Genomic DNA, 20,562 nt, shown 5'->3' on the forward strand with positions numbered 1-20,562 from the left:
CTTTCTCCTCCCTTTTACATACACGAAACGTGTTCGAGTAATATACAAATTTTCTCTAACAATTTCCCAATCCGTTCCCGTTCCCGAGAGTATCGGCAATCTCTATCCTCCTACGTTTCCCGATGCGCCCGCGAGATCCGCTCTCGCGAGTGCCGATCTCGCTTTCCTCGGGATCACGAGATAGATCGAATCGAGATCGCGTCGATCGCTCTTCTCTCGGCGTGACGAAGCTGGGAAACGACATTGGCGACACAGCCGAAACCTCTTTTGTCGCGAGTGAAAGACGTGGGAGGGGAAGGAGTGCGATGGTATGAGAGCTCAGGGGGATGGGGGACGATCGGGGATCAGGTGAGACAGACAGAGAGAAAAAAGAGAGATAGATAGAGAAAGAGGGGGGAGAGAGAGAGAGAGAGAGAGAGAGAGAGAGAGAGAAGAGAGGCGAGGTCAACAAGGTGCCCGATATGGTATCCTGCGACCGTCGCGAGTGCCATTTTACTCACACGCACGGCGGACGTGCGTACACGCGTGCGTGCGTGCATGGCGCGTGCGCGTGTGTGCGTACGATCGTGCCTTCCTACGCTACCTACAATTAGCAGCGATCGACAAGTCGCCGCTAAACCTGCCGAATGCAATTTCGTACGTCCGTCCGAGGTGGCTGCGCCATTCTTCCTCTCCTCTCCTCTCTACACCTCTCTCCTCCCGAAAGACGTCCTTGCACAGAAAGCGCACATTTCTCGAGAAAAGTTACGTTCGTTTCATCGCAACGCCCATAATTGGCACGATATACGCGATGGTGCTTAATTCGTACGCGACTAACTTCGTAGCTTCTCGGCTTCATCAGACGATTAAAAGAGAATACTCAATATTTATATTATAATTATTTATTTTTATTTATATTTATATTATAATTAAAAAAAAAATAAATAAATAAACAGCCTAAGATGATTCTTCCTCTCTCTTTCATTCTCATGCATTCCTGGTCGCAAAATCACGATCCCCGAGTGGGGATGAAGGCGTCGAATTTTTATCCCTCGCGCGGACAATTCAATTAGCGCGAGATGACGCGATCCGCGATACGGTCCTATCCTCTACGGTTTCGTCGGGGGCAACCGACGTCGTCCGAGGAAAACAAAATTGGTCCGGTCGTCGCGCGGTGCACCTGGCTTTTCGCATCTCGAGACCATTCACGGACCTTCCTAAGATGGGCAGCGGCCGTAAAGGCGCGCGCTCGAACGCGCGAGCGAACGAGAGAGCGAGCGAGCGAGCTTCGAGGTCGTCGCGCGGCCGTCGATCGTCGAGGAACGATATGCCTCGCTCGAGGAAGCTCCGCACGCGTATACACGCGTGTACACGCGAGCGTGCCTAGTTTACGCGGCGATACGAACTCGCGTGAATCATCGCGTGGGCCTTTACCTGGCCGCGTTTATATTCGGAATTGCAGCGACCAGGCGCTTTCGGCCGGCCTTAGGCACCGCGTGCGTCTCGTCTCGTCTCGTCCCGTCTCGTCTCCGACCGTGCCGGTCCTTAATATCCGACCGGTCTATTTTTAAGCGTGACTAGCACGAGATACGTGTGCGCGCGCGCGATGACGCAATCCTATGGTCTTTCCCCTTGTGTTTCCTCCCGCGTCCAGCGATGGGACCAAGCGGATTTCGACGGATTACGTCGGATAATAGCGCGCGGTACTCGTCGCGGAATTATTGGAATTAATCTTGACCAGAAGGAACCGATCGCGGCTCGGGACCGAGAGAACGAAAGAACATTTTAATCCCTTCCTGTATTTTATGTATTTCAAGTGGATTAATTTATCGCGTATTCATCTTAATCCCATCACTATCCGTCTTGCTACGATTCTTGTCTGACTATTTCCGCTTCGTCACTTCTTCGTGGCTTCTTTATTTTTCTATGCATTCTCTCACATGGTTTTCGTCTCTCTCTCTCTTTTCGTCGCGACGGACGTCAATTTCTCGGCTTTCTCGTTCCTTTCTCGTTAAGCCTGCATCCGGTGCAACCGCGATGTCCGCATATTGAACGATACCGATAGTATCTCGGTATGCTTTCAGTAATAATTTTACAGGATATCTACTATCTGGAAAAATCTGGAAAACATGGAATTCTCAGGGAATTTGTTTATGCTTTTTATGCTTTGAAAAATCAGAAAATCCTCAAAAAATTAATTTTCTGAAAATTTATTAAAAGTCAGGAAATTTCTTTGAAGTTACTTTTTCTACTACTTTATATTATACTCAGAAGTTTACCAATTGAATTGTTGACAACAGATCTACTCATCAGATTGATTTTATGATTAATCTAATATTCAGTATTGAAGACAAGATTGAGGTGCAATTTTGTGTAAAAGGAATATTTATTTTGATTTATAAACATTGAATTTTATATTGATTATGCATTATATAATTTTTTTTTGAAATTTTAAAAGTTTAAAAATTTTATGCAAATATTTATAAAATATTTATTTTTTACAATCCTTGTAATTTCTTTTGAAATCTTCCAAATTTAATTATTGAAACTCGAGTGATTCTTATTTTATTTTATGATTTCTAAACTTTTATAAACAGAAAATATTAAGGACTTTATATAATAAATATATATTTATTTGTACATTTAAAAATACTTTCATTTTATCTGCAACTTTTACAAATCGCCTTAAAAATCAAAGAATTCTCAGGGAATTTTTTTCTAGTTTGAGTAAACCTTCTATTTTAATAATGCACGTGCACACACGTGGAACGTTTCTTCTGCACGTGCTACATTTCGTTTAAGGAATATCGTTGCGTTCGCGATGACGATTGTTCGAGCGTAACACACCACGATGAACGCAAATATCCGCGATAACATAAATCTGGCGAAATTTCTATGCAGAACGCTTCATTCTCTTCGTTTTTCCACACGCAGTTGTCTTCTCCTTTTTTGCGCGACGTAATCGTAGAACGCGTAATAAGTCCTTAACACTCATATGTCCAGACGTACTTAAGCTTCAACCTAGACCTCACTCCGCAGCCTCGATCCACTTCACTCGTTATTGCGAATTTGACGTTTTCGCGTGGCGAACGAACGCTATATTACACAAGTCCGATCCCGAGAATCATTAATCTTCGTGACGTAAATGAAGCGTTTTCACGCTTTAATACAAAGCGATTACGAAGTCCTCAGATACCGCCTAGGAAATTTACTTTTTGCTCGATTGAGTCATATTCCGAGAGGCAAAAACACGTTGCCTCTCTTGAATCGACTGGCGTTCGTCTAAAAGCAGTGACAGATGGCCGGACGTTTTATCTCGAATTCTACATTTGCATTTTTTAAGCCGATCCCACGAGGTTTTCGGCTCGAGTGGGTGTAGCCAAATCGACTCATCAATTATAAACATCTTTTAACCATTTTGTTGAAGATAGAAATAAAATGTAAGTGTCGGTCCACAATAAATGATTTAAGCTTTAAGAAGTAAGAAATTGACCAATTATAATCGAATATGAAAAGAATACTCGACTATGATTAGTTAATTTCTTACGGCTTAAAGATTAAATACTTATTGTGGACCGACACTAATGAATGCAAAAAGATGGAGAGACTAAAGGCTAAAGAATGATTTAATAACAGAGCGTAAAATATCAAAAAGATTTCTCCGATGCGAGACTTATTTTTTTTTTCAAGTTTTTTCAACTTTAGCCTTCAGATATAACTCAAAATGTATAGGAAAAAAATTATTTAATTGTCACACGCTGAAGTTCTCCTCTCGCAGCAGCATAAAACCGGATTTTCAATCCTGAAAGCAATCGCTTAACACGCCTAGAAAACGTTTTATGAGCGTCGTTAGGGTATTAATTGTGGTAAGAAGTTTAGTGTCCATTGCGAAACTTTAACTAGCGTTACATTTTGCAGTATCCGTTTCTAGCATGGTAGCGTCTCGTTTTAACGATGGGTTAAAAAGAATTATGCGTGCTAACGCACCGTTTCTTTTTACAGGTGCACGACACTGAAATAATTAACGTTTATTGCAAGCGAGCTACCAAACATTCTATAAATCAAATGATCGTGCACCATTAGATGTCTAAACGGTCAATATTTCGTTTCGCTTTTAACATTATTACGAGCACCGGTAAAATATATCGTCTTAAAATTATCTTCGCACTTCGCACTTCACACTGTGTGTCAGCAACTTTGTTTTCGCAGAATATTTTATTTTTAAATAAAGTATCTAGTAGGTGAAATATATAATATTATATATAATATTATATATATATATATATATATATATATATATATATATATATAGTAGGTGAGATGAAATAAAATAAAGTTTTGTTTATCCATCGCGATCTTCGGCGCTTAGTTGAAGCTGATGAGATGTATAAAATTTGCAAAAGATTATTATTAGACGCAAGATCCCGCCTGACTGGAAGTGCCACAATATTTATAGAATAAACAGATTTTTTTTTAAATAATAAAATGAAAAGATACGACGAGCATATGGAATTTTTTATTGCAGATTGAAAGAGCGCAACATCCGTAGATGCAGGCAACATGGATTCCCACGTCGGTCTCGACTACATCGTGGATAATCCCGATTATTGCGTCAAGCTCGCCTCAGGTAAATTATCCGACGTTCCCGATTCCGTAATCCCGCGAGATTGTGCCGAGATTGTATTAACGCCTCTATATCTTGCCGATTGCAGCGTTGGAGACCGCATGCCCATCCGTGAAGAAGCAAGTCGTGAAGCTGCTGTCGGCGCTGTGCGTTTACAGCCAGGACGGCAGGCAGAGAGCCATCGATACTCTTCACACGTATCAGGTAACTGCCTTCGAAGACAAATTTCACTGCAATTTTCGCTCGTCGACGATTTTGATCCCAAAGATGCGGAGACGAGGTCGCGACGAGTCGCGATCCCAGAATTCGCACGACGGTGTTTCGAACGCAGAAGAAAAAAAGGTCATACCTGCCGCGTTGCAAAGTGATCGTGTCGCATCGTGCTTAGTAGTAAAAGTCGCGGTTCAAGGTCTCCCTTCGGCGAACAAAAGAACGAAGCGCACCGCAATAATATACTCCTCCTAAGACCGATGTACATGCTACGGCGCGCAACAAGTAAGAGTGAGTTGCCGTAATGTTGCCCATTGTATAACCATCGCGAAACCCACCGCGTTGCGAAATATATTTTTATCCCGGTACGATTTGCATGCTGGGGACAGATCATCGTCGTCCTCGCGTTCCTCGCGAGAGATAAATTCTTTCGTCATGTTCACCACGCGCCGGTATCCGAGAAAGGAGCCGAATAAATCAAGCATAATCAATGCAGATCTCAGAAAATTCTCTCGGACCTCACGCGAAGTGATTTCTTGTTTTAACAACGGAACGTAAAAGTTTTTTTTTTTTTTCAATTTCATACTAATGAAAATATTTTTTAATCCACCGCCTATGTGAGATTGCTAAAATCGTCTTTGTTCTCTATTCGCCGCGAGCAAAAACGCGAGTCGATATTTCGAGATGTTATTTTCCCCCAAGCAGAAGACACAAACGATGATAATTTAAATCTTAAGGATGTGTTACATCTATTTTTATAATTTTTATATTTACAATAAAAAATTATGAAAAACTTATTAAAAACAGATTATTCGACTATATCGAATTTAAAAATGATACGGAAAAGTTTAGCCGCATAAATAAATATTAAATTTTAGAAACAAATGATGGTACAAATAAAATTATATTATTATTTTTTTTAAACAACTAATTTCTCTAATCTCTCTAATCGCAATGCAATTTTACATAAATCATCTTGAATATCTAAAGTACTAAAAAAATTGAGAAATTTTTATCATTATTTCTTATTTACGTATAGAGCACACACTTCTACTTATTTAAATAATTTTTTATCCAAGCTCTAAACTGCCGCAAAACTTTTGTATTGTTTAAATACAATCTAAATAATAATCTATAATTTTTTCATCGTTAATGAAAATAAGTGTGACATATTCTTAATCGAATATCTATATCTGGATGCACAGGAGCGGAAGGGCGAGCGTTATCGATTGCGAGTCGTGGTCGACGAGCTGCAGAAAGCGACAGAGGAGGATTACCAGACGGCACTGCTGGCATTCATAAATTGTTTGGTCATCTCGACGCCGGTGCTCAAGGATCGCATACGTATTCGCAACGAGTTCATCGGTAAGTGAAAGAGAGCGGCACTCAAGTCTTCTTAGCGGATGCTATTAAGGTGCAGCTTCCTCGTCGCCGCGAGACTAGCACTTGACTGTCGCACATTCCCTCGAAAAATCCTTCAGACAAACGAACGAATCGATTTAACACTTTAACTCGTCGGAAACGCCGACGAAACATACGCCAAGAAAATTACCCTTTACGAACGTTGTGAACGTTTTGTTTAATTATTATTTAAAATTGTTATTTAAATTCGAAACAAATTTGCTGACTATTTTTTTCTTTGTAGTATTCCTCTTGTTTTTATTTTTCTTAATCATCGCACGTAAAATTCATACGATAAAATGAACGATTCGAAATCATTTCTATATTAATCAAACATGTTGATTGCAAGATTTCTGTTGCAGGTCTCAAACTTCTACCGATCCTGAACGAACTGCGGTGAGTATACTGCAACAACTTGCAGCATTAACTTATTAACATTTGATCCGCAGCATTAACTTATTAACATTTGTGGAATAATAAATAATAAACGTTACGAAAGAACGCTTTATTGTTACCCATACCTTTTCCTTTGCACGCAGCTTAATGTTACGCGAAGATAATTATATAAAGGATTGGTTCACCTTAAGAGATAGGATCCTGTTGTGATGGTACTGATGTGCCTGAATTCCGATTCATTTGCATGCATTAATTCAAATATTCTTGCGAAATAGTTTGCAATAGTATCGAATGTCTGTCTTAATTCTCAATTGACTGCAGATTTGCATAACCATTTACATAAACAAACAAATAGAATATTATTTTCAATAATCTTGCCAATTTGTACACATCATATAAGTAAATATTGTTATGATATTTGCTATATTTTGTTTATATGGAAAATAGTAATTTTTATTTCATATTTTGGATTTATTATATTATTTTTTATTTTCTTTTTAAGGAACATATTTTGAAATCATATCTCAAGATGTATCTAGTCTAATTATCAAATTGTATTGTCCTATATCTAATTGTTTCAGATATAAAGCATTAAAAAATTGTTACTTGATATATTGTCAGTTTATATCTAATTCGAAATCTACATTCCCTTTGCTGTTCTCTTTGCTATAACCTGAAATTATAATTGGATAATTAATATTATATACAACGAGACATTTTGTTGATTATTATTATTTAATTACATAGTACAAAGTACTTTCTTTTTATATAAACGTCTACATAATAGAATGTTCACTCAAATATTATTTCCGAAAAAGTTTATACTCACAAATGTAATTTAATCAATTACTAAACATTCAGATATTAAAAAAGAGAGATTTAACAAAATTAAATATAGTTAAATATTGCAATATATAATACAAATGTCAGAATATTTCATTATATTCATCATATTTAAAACATTAATATTTGCTTTATTCAAGTTAATATTTAATTAAATTACTTATGACAAATATATAACTATCACTTTTACAATAATAATAAAAGATAGATATAAATCAATTTCTAATATGTACGAAAATTATATTGAAAATTGGCAAATTAACAAATTTGAGAAAATATTATTGAATATTTTATTATATAAGGTATTTTATTTTAATATTTGTAACAGCTATATTTTAATTATAATATTCCATTATACAACTTTTGATATATATTTATTGTAAACATAAAATCTATTATGTTGATTTATGGAAAAACAATTTATGAAAACAATGTTTGAAACAATTACCAATTATGTCCTTAATTTTCGATAATTTCCACAAATATTCTGTTCTATTGAAAATTTGTACTCGCATTATTTTCCTCAGTCTTTGTCCTTTTCAATACATCAGTATTATTTTCTTCCGTATCTTCGTCTCTCTTTCTTTTGGTGGTGTCACGGAGATCGTGAATCAGAAATAGATGATCCTTCATATCTTGTATTCCGACAAGACTTTGCAATAAAAAATCTTTGCAATAAAAGCAAAAGATTCTTTTCAGATTTTTATTAAAAGTAACATGGTTGTGTAACCATGTATTTTTGATAGAATCTTCAATATCTTGAAAATGCGGCGAACAATGACGTTCTATTTTAGAAATATCATATATATGTTCCACTATTTCTTCACAAAAATTGCATTTTACTGCGAATATTCCTTCTTTCTTGACATATTGCCAAACCGGGTTAGTACTTTGTTCTATTCTCCATGCTCTAATTTCTTCTGCATCACTTATGTTATGTTTGTAAAATAAATGTGCTTTATGCGAAGCGAGTATTTTTTTTCCACTTGCATTAAAACTAATCCCACATATTTTGCACATTATTTGTTTATCGTCGATTGTTTCAAAATATTTCCATGCCCAATTTTCCAGTAATGGTTCCAATGATGCCATTGCGTCTAAATCACAAAGCTCACGTTAAATGTATCAACTATGCCAGGGCCAGGATTCTGTACTCGCTTAACGACAACTATCGGTATCGTTAACTACGACATCCAATGACAGCCGCGCTTTTTTTCAAGATCGTCCTTGCCATTGGCTGTTGGTGTCGTTAACTGACTAGCCAATGACAAAGACGATCGTGGAAAAAAGCACGGCTGTCATTGGCTGTCATTAGTTAACGATACCGACAGTTGTCGTTAACGCAGAGCGACATAATGTCGCTATAAGTCGCGTTTGAGGAGCGCGCTATTAGCGCTATCACATCATTTCATTTTTATTGTTCATTTTATGTATATTAAGGATAGAATGATGCGATAGTTCTAACAGCGCACTCCCCGAACTCAGCCATTAAATAAAATCAAAATATAAACAAAATATTTGTTTACATTCACGACCGTCCACTTTTCATAGAGAGTTTCATCGAGCATCTTGTCTGTAAGCCTATTCTCTAACTTCTTAATGACAGTGTCATTATCATTACGTTGTCGTTGCGCAGATATAATATATGGCTATATAAAGAGCTGCGTAACGACATATCTAACTAGTGAAACTGTCGTTAAGAAGTTAGAGAATAGGCCTACTGGACCGGGATTCTGTACTTACTTACCGACAACTATCGGTATCGTTAACTGATGACAGCCAATGACAGCTGTGCTTTTTTCCACGATCGCCCTTGTCATTGGTTGTGTTTGATTATTTCTTCCTCCGAAGCCAAAATAATGAAATTTTCTGTTTTACCATTCATGAGAAATTAGGAAAAGATTTAACTTAATCGGAAGTTTATATACCCAAACAGCACAAAGTCGACTGTTAGTCGATTATATAAGAATTAAACGATTGTAAGCGGTCATGAAAGAGATTCGGATAAACATCTAACCGAGAAGAGCCATCGTGGTCGTGCGGACTAAGTGCCTTGGTAGTAAGCGAGAGGGATCTCCCGAATTTCAAATCCAGTTGGTCTCTATAGTCTTTTACATGGTTATGGCTAACTTTTACAGAAAAGTCGACGTTTAGTCGACTTTTACAAATCGACTTGAAATCGATTAAAAAAAAGTCGACAATTAATCGGCACATAATCATTTGTGCTATACGGGGTTGATCGTATAATTTTTTTATACAGAAATATATAATGTTATTGACAGCAATTATTGTAAAAAAAATACTTGTAAATTTCTTATTTTATTTAAATTTATCCAAGGAACATTGACGTTGATATATGTATTTAAGTTAGTACGAAAAATTTATATAACGAGATTCTACAGATGTGTGATGGGTTCGTATTTATTTGTATTATTTATTATTTTCTGACATATATTTTTTAATAAATTATAAAATCCAAAAATATTATATCAATTTGTATCAAACTTTGTACACATTTCAATATTTGTTTTGAGTGATGCAGAGTTGCCGAGCACAGTGACAGAGAATAAGTGAAGTTCTCTCGAAAAATAAATTATACACTATTTTTATAAGCAAATTAACATTAGTCGTGACGATATCCATCAATCCTCTTTTTGCTATGATAAATTTTGTTTGAGATAAGTCGACGACCTCATTCTCGTCTACCTATCTTGCTTTCAATTATATTCCACAATTCTTCAAACATTATTAACGTATCGAACTTTGCTCGCCGATCAATATTGCCCCGTGCTGGACAATCTGAAGTATTTACCGCAATCTGTATTTACATAAAACATTGTGGCTTTGTTCCATCAATCGACTAAATATTAATCGAAAAAATGCGATTAAACCGAAATCTATAGGATTATCATTATCTTATTTCTCTCATTACGCTGCTCGAATCATTTTGTGTATATTTCTTTCCCTTCGTTTTGTTTCAATCCATCAGCTAGTACGCATGTAGTTATGTGTTTCTTGTTTTTTCAGATTCGATTATTCAACACGAAATGCATGCTTTAGAGGTATGACGGTCCCATCGCTATAGGCCTATATTTTCAATTGTCACGTGTCATGATAAAAATGATCATATAATTAATGTTTAATAAATCATAAAATAACAGAGAAAATTTTTAATAAAATATTTTTGTGCAAGTTCCAACTTTTTCATTCGTAATTGGATAAAATGCGTACAACGTATATAAAAAAATGTATCTACTGTCAAAATGCATTATATCTATGTTGATAGCTGCTCACTCACGGAATAAACGTAACGAGGGAACTCATCAACGTTACAAAAAAGAATCGATAACAATTCATTTATATTCGAGAACCTTTTTAATATGCTTATTATAGGTTAATTGAAACCGAATGTAAGCCATATACTCTGACATATTAGCTTAAAATTGTTAACTCCCCTTAGATATTGAACTACATTTCCATATGATAGATGTAACATGTTAGTTGTTCTTAAAAAATATCTTGGAAATCTCTGCTTTCTCGTTCACTGAGAATGAACTAATATAAATTCCTGCTCGTATAGCAAAGTAAATATCGTCGTGTTTAAAAGAATGATGATAAATCATCGTGATATGTTCAATTGGAAATTGATTGGACTTTATTTGAGACTTTTTTTATCGAATTTCTTAAAATGGGAAATATATATAGTCGAATTCAATTCTAACATATAATTAAAGATCATTTTAATAATAAATATGTCAAAAACTTTCTTACCGTACCGTATCGTATAATTAATGAAATGTGTTAAACATTTCCGTTGTAACTTTTATTTTAACCTAGTAAAAAAATGATAATATGTGCTATCGTCTAGGCCATGTTTTAAATATATATTGATGATATATGATGAATGCAAAGATATGCAATTGTAAAAATTAATTCAAATATTAAATTCTACAATACATAATATATTATTTGATAAAAGTGACATATCCAATCGGTTTATTAACCAAATAGATGACTGGGGAGCCGAGGGAATGTGAATAATTAAATCAACTCTTGTTCCATTTACTGAAATATACTTTCTAACGTATTAAATGCATAAGACAAATTATTTTTTTAAATGTCAACTTATTATAAAAATGTGTCCATTTCTATTATGATAATTCATTCATAATACATCGATTTTCGAAAAAACATGGGTATGACAACTAAAGTATTATTAGTAATTCTAAATATTAAGTAAATATTAAGTAAATATTACAATAAATATTAAGATTACATATGCTTTTTACAGTTCAATATAATGTTATAATGAGTGATTATAAAATGACTGATTATAAAATCATATCAATTGTAAAATATAATTTCAATCAAATATAATGTAATATCATTCGATTTTATACAATTATCATTATATTATCATCATTATTTTTAATAATTATTATAATCATATATAAATTATACATAATTACAATTAAAAGTAATTATAATTATATATAAATATTATTATTGTATATAATGTAATAATTATATTAAATTTAAATTGGGACTATGATTGCGATACTATAATATTAATATAATCAAATAGAAGATGTATGAAAGGAAAACAATTTCTTATTATGGATGTAGTCCTATGTTCTTATTATGGATGTAATTCTTCCTTCAGTTAATGTCAAGATCTGAGAAAAAAGGTGGTAACTTGTAAAGGTCCTTGATATATGATTTAATTGCTCTCAATGTCTTTCTCGAAATCTTCATCATCATCCTTTATTTATTTTGAACTTATCGATAACCTGCAAGCCAATGAGAGAGATGTGTAAAAAAAAGAAAAAACTGCCTTAATATAGCTAATATGATGTTACATTTTAATTAGGTATATTATTTTATTATTATATTTAAAATGGAATTGTTTTTATTTATCCAAGAAATCACATATTCAAAATCAATTATTAATACTCAGAAAAACGCCTAATTTTTCTAAAATTTGTCTATACTAAAGAGACAATAAATTAAAAGATTTTAATGTATATATGTATTATTAAATTGAGATATGCTTTTGATATTGACAACAAAATAATTTGAGATGTTAAACAAGTAATATATTAAACACATATATTGAGATTATAATATGATATTAAGAGTAGAACACATATTTAATATGAAAATTTTTATAATAATTTAAAGATACTTTTTGTATTTAGTACTTGATATATATAATATATTTGATCTTACTTCTCACAGACTAACAAGTATTTGCAACATTTAATACTATTCATTTTAATTGTTCTTTTTGTGTGGCTTCTTAGTATGTATCTTTTCGTTAAAAGTTTGAATTTGTTATTATTCTTTTCAACAACGGATTGTATTATTACCTCAGTAATGTGTTTCTTCCCACGGTGCATTTTTAATGGTTTTTTTTGCAAAAAGTATTTTAAATTGCATTTGAGTTAATTATATTTTATAATTATTTTTTTTAATTATATGCAGTATGTCGCGTCTACAATGTCAAAACGAATGTTCGATAAAGCTGTTTAGAAGAAATCGAAGAGAAATAGAAATCCTTGCTTCAATAGAAATATATACAATGATATATAGTTTCCATTTTGTCAAATTATCAAATTATTTGCTCTACATTTAATTCTTTAAAGTATAAGACACAAAAATAATGTTGTTTAATGTATTATCGTGTTTTAATATCTATTTCCAATTATATCTCCTTGCTGTTGCACTATAATCTGAAATTAGAATTCGATAATTAATATTACATTTAACCAGATATTTTGCTGATTATAATTATTGAATTACTAATTCAAAGTGCTTTTTTGTACATAAACGTCTGCATAATAGAATATTCACTCAAATATTATTTTCGTTCAAAAAAGTTTATATTCACAAATGTAATTTAATTAATTACTAAACATTCAGATATTAAAAAAGGGAGATTTAACGAAATTAAGTAAAATTTAATATTACAGTATTTGTATATATATATATATATATATATATATATACACAAACATCAGAATATTTCATTCTAATATTTAAATCATGCGTTATATTCAAGTTATAATATTTAATTAAATTACATATAACAAATACATGACTGTCACTTTTACAATAATAATAAAAGATAAATATAAATCAATTTCTAATATGTTACGAAAATTATATTGAAAATTGGCAAATTGACAAATTTGAGAAAATATTATTGAATATTTCATAATATAAAGTATTTTATTATTTTAATATTTATAACAGCTATATTTTAATTATAATATTCCTTTATTCTTAACTTTTGATATATTTGTTGTAAACATAAAATTTGTTTATGGAAGATGAAAACAATGTTTGAAATATTTACCAATTATGTCCTTAATTTTTTATAATTTTCAAATATTCTGTTCTATTGAAAACTTGTACTTGGCTTATTCTCCTCAGCCTGTATAGATACATCAGCACTACTTTCTTCTGTATCTTTATCTATCATTCTTTTGGTGGTATCGCGGAGATCGTGAATTACAAACAAATGATCTTTTAAGTCTTGTATGTTGAGAGAGGTATTTAAAAAGTCTTTGCAATAATAACAATATGGTTTTTTAGTGGTTCTATTAAATCTCATATGATTCTTCAACCAAGAACTTTTGATAGAATTTTCAAATTCTTGAAAATGCTTCGAACAGTGAAGATTTAAAATAGAATCGTGATATGCATGTTCCACTGTTTCTCCACAAAAATTGCATGTCGCAGTGTACAGTTCGCCTTTTTTGAAATTTTGCCAGATCGGTTCAGGATTTTGTTCCGTTTGCCACTTTTCGACTTCTTCTGTTTTAGATATGTTATGTGCGTAGAATAAATGTGCTTTATGCGAAGTGAGTATTTCTCTCCCTATTAAAAAGGTACTCCCACATATTTTGCATTTTATTAATCGATCCTCAATTTTATAAAAATATTGCCATGCCCAATCTTCCGCTGACATATCTGCACAATATCACACAGCTCAGGTTATTAAACGTATCAACTATGCCAGGTAAGACGAAACTGTCGATGCTCGACAAAATTGTCTATGAAAAGAGGAAGGTCGTGAACTCTCGCTTGAATGTAAATATTAACAAATATTAACATATATTTGATATTTTATTTTATAGCGACATTATGTCGCTCTGAGTTTGATTATTTGTTCCTCGGAAGTCAAATCAATGTAATTTTCTATTTGACCATTTATGAGAAATTAGGAAAAGAAATTAATTTAATCGAAAGTTTATATGTCCAATTCATCATTTTTTTTTTATATAATGTTGATAGCAATTATTAAACGAAATACTTGTGATAGCAATTAGTAAACAAAATACTTGTAAATTCTTTATTTTATATAAATTTATCCAAAGAGCATTGACATACGTATTTAAATCTGTACGGAAGATCAATATAATGAGATTCTACAGGTATGTAATGATTTCGTTTCTTTATTTGTATATTTATTATTTTCTGGCATATATTTTTCAGTAAATTAAATATTCATGTGAATTTTATAATCAATAAATAAAATTCACATAAATTATATCATTGTACCAAATTGTATCAAAATTATATATTATATAATAAAATCATATATTATATTATTGTAGCAATTTGTATGAAAATTTGTATACATTCTTGATATTTGCTTTGGGTGGTGATTGATTGCCTGAACACAGCAAAGGAGAATAAGTATAATTCTCTAGAAAAATATTATATATTATTCTGATAAACAAATTAACATTACTCGTGACGGTATCCATCAATCGAATCCTCTTTTTGCTTGGATAAATTTTGTTTGAGATAAGTCGACCTTATTCTCGTCTGCCTATCTTGCGTTCACTTATCTTCTAAAATCCTTTAAAAATTATTAACGTATCGAACTTTGCTCGTTCTTCGATCAATATTATCTGGTGCTAGGCAATTTAAAGTACCGCAATTTGTGATTCGGCGCGTAAAATATTATATTGTAGCTTGTTGTCATCACTCGACTAGATATTAATCGAAGAAATGCGATTAAATCGAAATCTAGAATCCTTATTTTATTTCTCTCATCACTGCTCGAACCGTTTTGTGTATGTTTCTTTCTCTTCGTTTTGTTTCAATCCATCAGCTAATACGCATATAGTTATGTGTTTTTTGTTTTTTCAAATTCGATTATTCAACACGAAATGCATGCTTTTAGACCGTTATAGGTTTGACAGTCCGATCGCTTATATTATATTTTCAACTGTCATGTATCATGATAAAAGTGATGATACAATTAATGTTTAATAAATCATAAAATAACAGAGAAAATTTTTAATAAAATATTTTTGTGCAAGTTCCAACTTTTTCATTCGTAATTGGATAAAATGCATACAACGTATATAAAAAAATATATCTACTGTCAAAATGCATTATATCTATGTTGATAGCTGCTCACTCACGGAATAAACGTAACGAAGGAACTCATCAACGTTACAAAAAAGAATCGATAACAATTCATTTATATTCGAGAACCTTTTTAACATGCTTATTATAGATTAATTGAAACCGATTGTACGTCATATACTCTGACATATTAGCTTAAAATTGTTAACTCCCCTTAGATTTTGAACTACATTTCTATATGATAGATGTAACATGTTATTTGTTCTTAAAAAATATCTTGGAAATCTCTGCTTTCTCGTTCACTGAGAATGAACTAATATAAATTCCTGCTCGTATAGCAAAGTAAATATCGTCGTGTTTAAAAGAATGATGATAAATCATCGTGATATGTTCAATTGGAAATTGATTGGACTTTATTTGAGATCTTTTTTATTGAATTTCTTAAAATGGGAAATATATATAGTCGAATTCAATTCTAACATATAATTAAAGACCATTTTAATAATAAATATGTCAAAAACTTTCTTACCGTACAGTACCGTATCGTATAATTAATGAAATGTGTTAAACATTTCCGTTGTAACTTTTACTTTAACCTAGTAAAATAATGATAATATGTGCTATCGTCTAGGCTATGTTTTAAACATATATTGATGATATAAGATGAATGCAAAGATATGCAATTGTAAAAATTAATTCAAATATTAAATTCTACAATACATAATATATTATTTGATAAAAGTGACATATCCAATCGGTTTATTAACCAAATAGATGACTGGGGAGCCGAGGGAATGTGAATAATTAAATCAACTCTTGTTCCATTTACTGAAATATACTTTCTAACGTATTAAATGCGTAAGACAAATTATTTTTTTAAATGTCAACTTATTATAAAAATGTGTCCATTTCTATTGATGATTTCTATGATAATTCATTCATAATACATCGATTTTCGAAAAAACATGAGTATGACAACTAAAGTATTATTAGTAATTCTAAATATTAAGTAAATATTAAGTAAATATTACAATAAATATTAAGATTACATATGCTTTTTACAGTTCAATATAATGTTATAATGAGTGATTATAAAATGACTGATTATAAAATCATATCAATTGTAAAATATAATTTCAATCAAATATAATGTAAATATCAATCAATTTTATACAATTATCATTTTAATAATAATTATTATAATCATGTATAAATTATACATAATTATAATTATAAATAATTATAATTACATATAAATATTATTATTGTAAATAATATAATAATTATATATAAATTAGGACTATTGCGATACTATAATATTAATATAATCAAATAGATGATGTATGAAAGAAAAGCAATTTCTTATTATAGTTCTATGTTCTTGTTATGGATGTAATCTTTTCTTCAGTTAATGTCAAGATCTGAGAAAAAAGATAGTCCTAACTTGATATATGATTTAATTGCTCTCAACGTCTTTTTCGAAATCTGTATCATCATCCTTTATTTATTTTGAACTTATCGATAACCTGCAAGCCAATGAGAGAGATGTATAAAAAAAAGAAAAAACTGCCTTAATATAGCTAATATGATGTTACATTTTAATTAGGTATATTATTTTATTATTATATTTAAAATGGAATTGTTTTTATTTATCCAAGAAATCACATATTCAAAATTATTAATACTCAGACAAACGCCAAATTTTTCTAAAATTTGTGTATACTAAAGAGACAATAAATTAAAAGATTTTAATGTATATATGTATTATTAAATTGAGATATGCTCTTGATATTGACAACAAAATAATTTGGGTTGTTAAACAAGTAATATATTAAACACATATATTGAGATTATAATGTGATATTAAGAGTAGAACACATATTTAATATGAAAATTTTTAATGTGAAAATATTTAATATGAAAATTTTATAATAATTTAAAAATATTTTTTGTATTTAATACTTGATATATATAATATATTTGATCTTACTTCTCACAGATTAACAGATATTTGCAACATTTAATACTATTCATTTTAATTGTTCTTTTTGTGTGGCTTCTTAGTATGTATCGTTTCGTTAAAAATTTGAATTTGTATTATTCTTTTCAACAACGGATGGTATTATTACATCAGTAATGTATTTTTTCCCACAGTGCATTTTTAATGGTTTTTTTGCAAAAAATATTTTAAATTGCATTTGAGTTAATTATATTTTATAATTATTTTTTTTAATTATATGCAGTATGTCGCGTCTACAATGTCAAAACGAATGTTCGATAAAGCTGTTTAGAAGAAATCGAAGAGAAATAGAAATCCTTGCTTCAATAGAAATATATACAGTGATATATAGTTTCCATTTTGTCAAATTATCAAATTATTTGCTCTACATTTCATTCTTTAAAGTATAAGACACAAAAATGATGTTGTTTATTATTGGTTTTAATATCTATTTCGAATTATATCTACATTCTCCTTGCTGTTGCACTATAATCTGAAATTAGAATTCGGTAATTAATATTACATTTAACCAGATTTGCTGATTATAATTATTGAATTACTAATTCAAAGTACTTTTTTTTATATAAACGTCTGCATAATAGAATATTTACTCAAATGTTATTTCCATTCGAAAAAGTTTATATTCACAAATGTAATTTAAGTAATTACTAAACATTCAGATATTAATAAAGAGAGATTTAACGAAATTAAATATTGCAATATAAAGTTACATATTGCAATATACGCACACACACACACACACACACACACACATATATATATATATATATATATATATATATATATACAAACATCAGAATATTTTATTCTAATGTTTAAATCATGCGTTATATTCAAGTTATAATATTTAATTAAATTACATATAACAAATACATGACTATCACTTTTACAATAATAATAAAAGATAAATATAAATCAATTTCTAATATGTTACGAAAATTATACTGAAAATTGGCAAGTTGACAAATTTGAGAAAATATTATTGAATATTTTATTATATAAAATATTTTATTTTAATATTTGTAACAGCTATATTTTAATTATAATATTCCGTTATTCAACTTTTGATATATTTGTTGTAAACATAAAATCTGTTTATGGAAGATGAAAATAATGTTTGAAATATTTACCAATTATGTCCTTAAATTTTTATAATTTCCACAAATATTTTATTGAAAACTTGTACTTGGCTTATTCTCCTCAGCCTGTATAGATACATCAGCACTACTTTCTTCTGTATCTTTATTTACCATTCTTTTGGTGGTGTCGCGGAGATCGTGAATTACAAACAAATGATCCTTTAAGTCTTGTATGTTGTAAGAGGTATTTAAATATTTTTTGCAATAATAACAATATGGTTTTTTAGCGTTTCTATTAAATCTCATATGATTGTACAACCAAGAATTCATGATAGAATTTTCAAATTCTTCAAAATGCTTCGAAAAGTGAAGATATAAATTAGGAGTCTTATATGCATGTTCCACTGTTTCTCCACAAACCTTGCATATCGCAATGTACAGTTCGCCTTTTTCGAAATTTTGCCAGATCTCCTCAGGATTTTTTTCCGTTTGCCACTTTTCGACTTCTTCTTTTCGACATATGTTATGTACGTAGAATAAATGTGTTTTATGCGAAATGTCTATTCGTCTATCTATTGAAAAGATTCTCCCACATATTTTGCACTTTATTAATCTAATCTCATTAGTTCTACGAAAATATTGCCCAACTTCTCAATGGCATATCTTATATCTGCACAATATCAGCTCAGGTTATTAAACGTATCAACTATGCCAGGCAAGACGAAACTGTCGATGCTCGACGAAATTGTCTATGAAAAGAGGAGAGTCGTGAACTCTCGCTTGAATGTAAACAAATATTAGCATATATTTTGATTTTATATTATAGCGACATTATGTCGCTCTGAGTTTGATTATTTGTTCCACGGAAGCCAAATCAATGTAATTTTCTATTTGACCATTTATGAGAAATTAGGAAAAGAAATTAATTTAACCGAAAGTTTATATGTCCAATTCATCATTTAATTTTTTTATATAATGTTGATAGCAATTATTAAACAAAATACTTGTGATAGCAATTAGTAAACAAAATGCTTGTAAATTCTTTATTTTATATAAATTTATTCAAGGAGCATTGACATTGACATACCTATTTAATTAAATCTGAACGAAAGATCGATATAACGAGATTCTAGAGATGTGTATGGTTTCGTTTCTTTATTTGTATATTTATTATTTTCTGGCATATATTTTTCAGTAAATTAAATATTCATGTGAATTTTATTTTCAATAAATATAAAATTCACATATATTATATCATTGTACCAAATTGCATCAAAATTATATATTATATCATATATTATATTATTGTATCAATTTGTATGAAAATTTGTATACATTCTTGATATTTGCTTTGGGTGGTGATGGATTACCTATCACAACAAAGGAGAATAAGTGTAATTCTGTAGAAAAATGTTATATGTTATTCTTATAAACAAATTAACATTACTCGTGATGGTATCCATCAATCGAATCCTCTTTTCGCTTGGATAAATTTTATTTGAGATAAGTGGACCTTATTCTCGTCTACCTATCTTGCGTTCACTTATGTTCTGAGATCCTTTAAAAATTATTAACGTATCGAACTTTGCTCGTTCGCCGATTAATATTGTGCTAGGCTATTTGAA

The 20,562-nt window shown here is 30.8% G+C and overlaps 1 protein-coding gene and 3 long non-coding RNA genes across 6 annotated transcripts in view; 1 reads left to right on the forward strand and 3 right to left on the reverse strand.

The window, feature by feature from the left end:
• The window catches only part of form3 (FH2 domain-containing protein formin 3), a 61,524-nt gene that overhangs the window by 6,775 nt on the left and 34,187 nt on the right, over positions 1-20,562 (forward strand). For both annotated transcript variants that reach the window (XM_089071084.1, XM_089071085.1), the window contains exons 2-5: positions 4,505-4,606; positions 4,692-4,807; positions 6,019-6,178; positions 6,577-6,610. In XM_089071084.1, the coding sequence (XP_088927210.1) occupies positions 4,540-4,606; positions 4,692-4,807; positions 6,019-6,178; positions 6,577-6,610 (377 nt within the window). In that variant the 5' untranslated portion in view covers positions 4,505-4,539. The remainder of the gene's footprint in view (positions 1-4,504; positions 4,607-4,691; positions 4,808-6,018; positions 6,179-6,576; positions 6,611-20,562) is intronic.
• On the reverse strand, positions 6,150-8,621 carry LOC105426088 (uncharacterized). Of its 2 annotated transcripts, none has more exons than XR_967716.3 (3): positions 7,902-8,621; positions 6,796-7,283; positions 6,150-6,288 (listed from the first exon to the last, which is right to left on the reverse strand). It is a non-coding gene; the product is annotated as an uncharacterized LOC105426088 (long non-coding RNA). The 2 variants fall into 2 exon arrangements; XR_016138014.1 differs by having other exon boundaries at positions 6,174-6,628; positions 6,736-7,283.
• LOC148937709 (uncharacterized) lies at positions 11,507-14,576 on the reverse strand. The gene is made up of 3 exons (XR_016138013.1): positions 13,812-14,576; positions 12,823-13,185; positions 11,507-12,243 (listed from the first exon to the last, which is right to left on the reverse strand). It is a non-coding gene; the product is annotated as an uncharacterized LOC148937709 (long non-coding RNA).
• Positions 16,655-19,697, reverse strand: LOC105426090 (uncharacterized). Its single transcript, XR_016138012.1, has 3 exons — positions 18,989-19,697; positions 17,829-18,330; positions 16,655-17,364 (listed from the first exon to the last, which is right to left on the reverse strand). It is a non-coding gene; the product is annotated as an uncharacterized LOC105426090 (long non-coding RNA).

The sequence above is a fragment of the Pogonomyrmex barbatus genome, unplaced genomic scaffold (assembly GCF_055798465.1).
Source record: "Pogonomyrmex barbatus isolate J1 unplaced genomic scaffold, ASM5579846v1 scaffold11, whole genome shotgun sequence".
NCBI classification, from domain to species: domain Eukaryota; kingdom Metazoa; phylum Arthropoda; class Insecta; order Hymenoptera; family Formicidae; genus Pogonomyrmex; species Pogonomyrmex barbatus.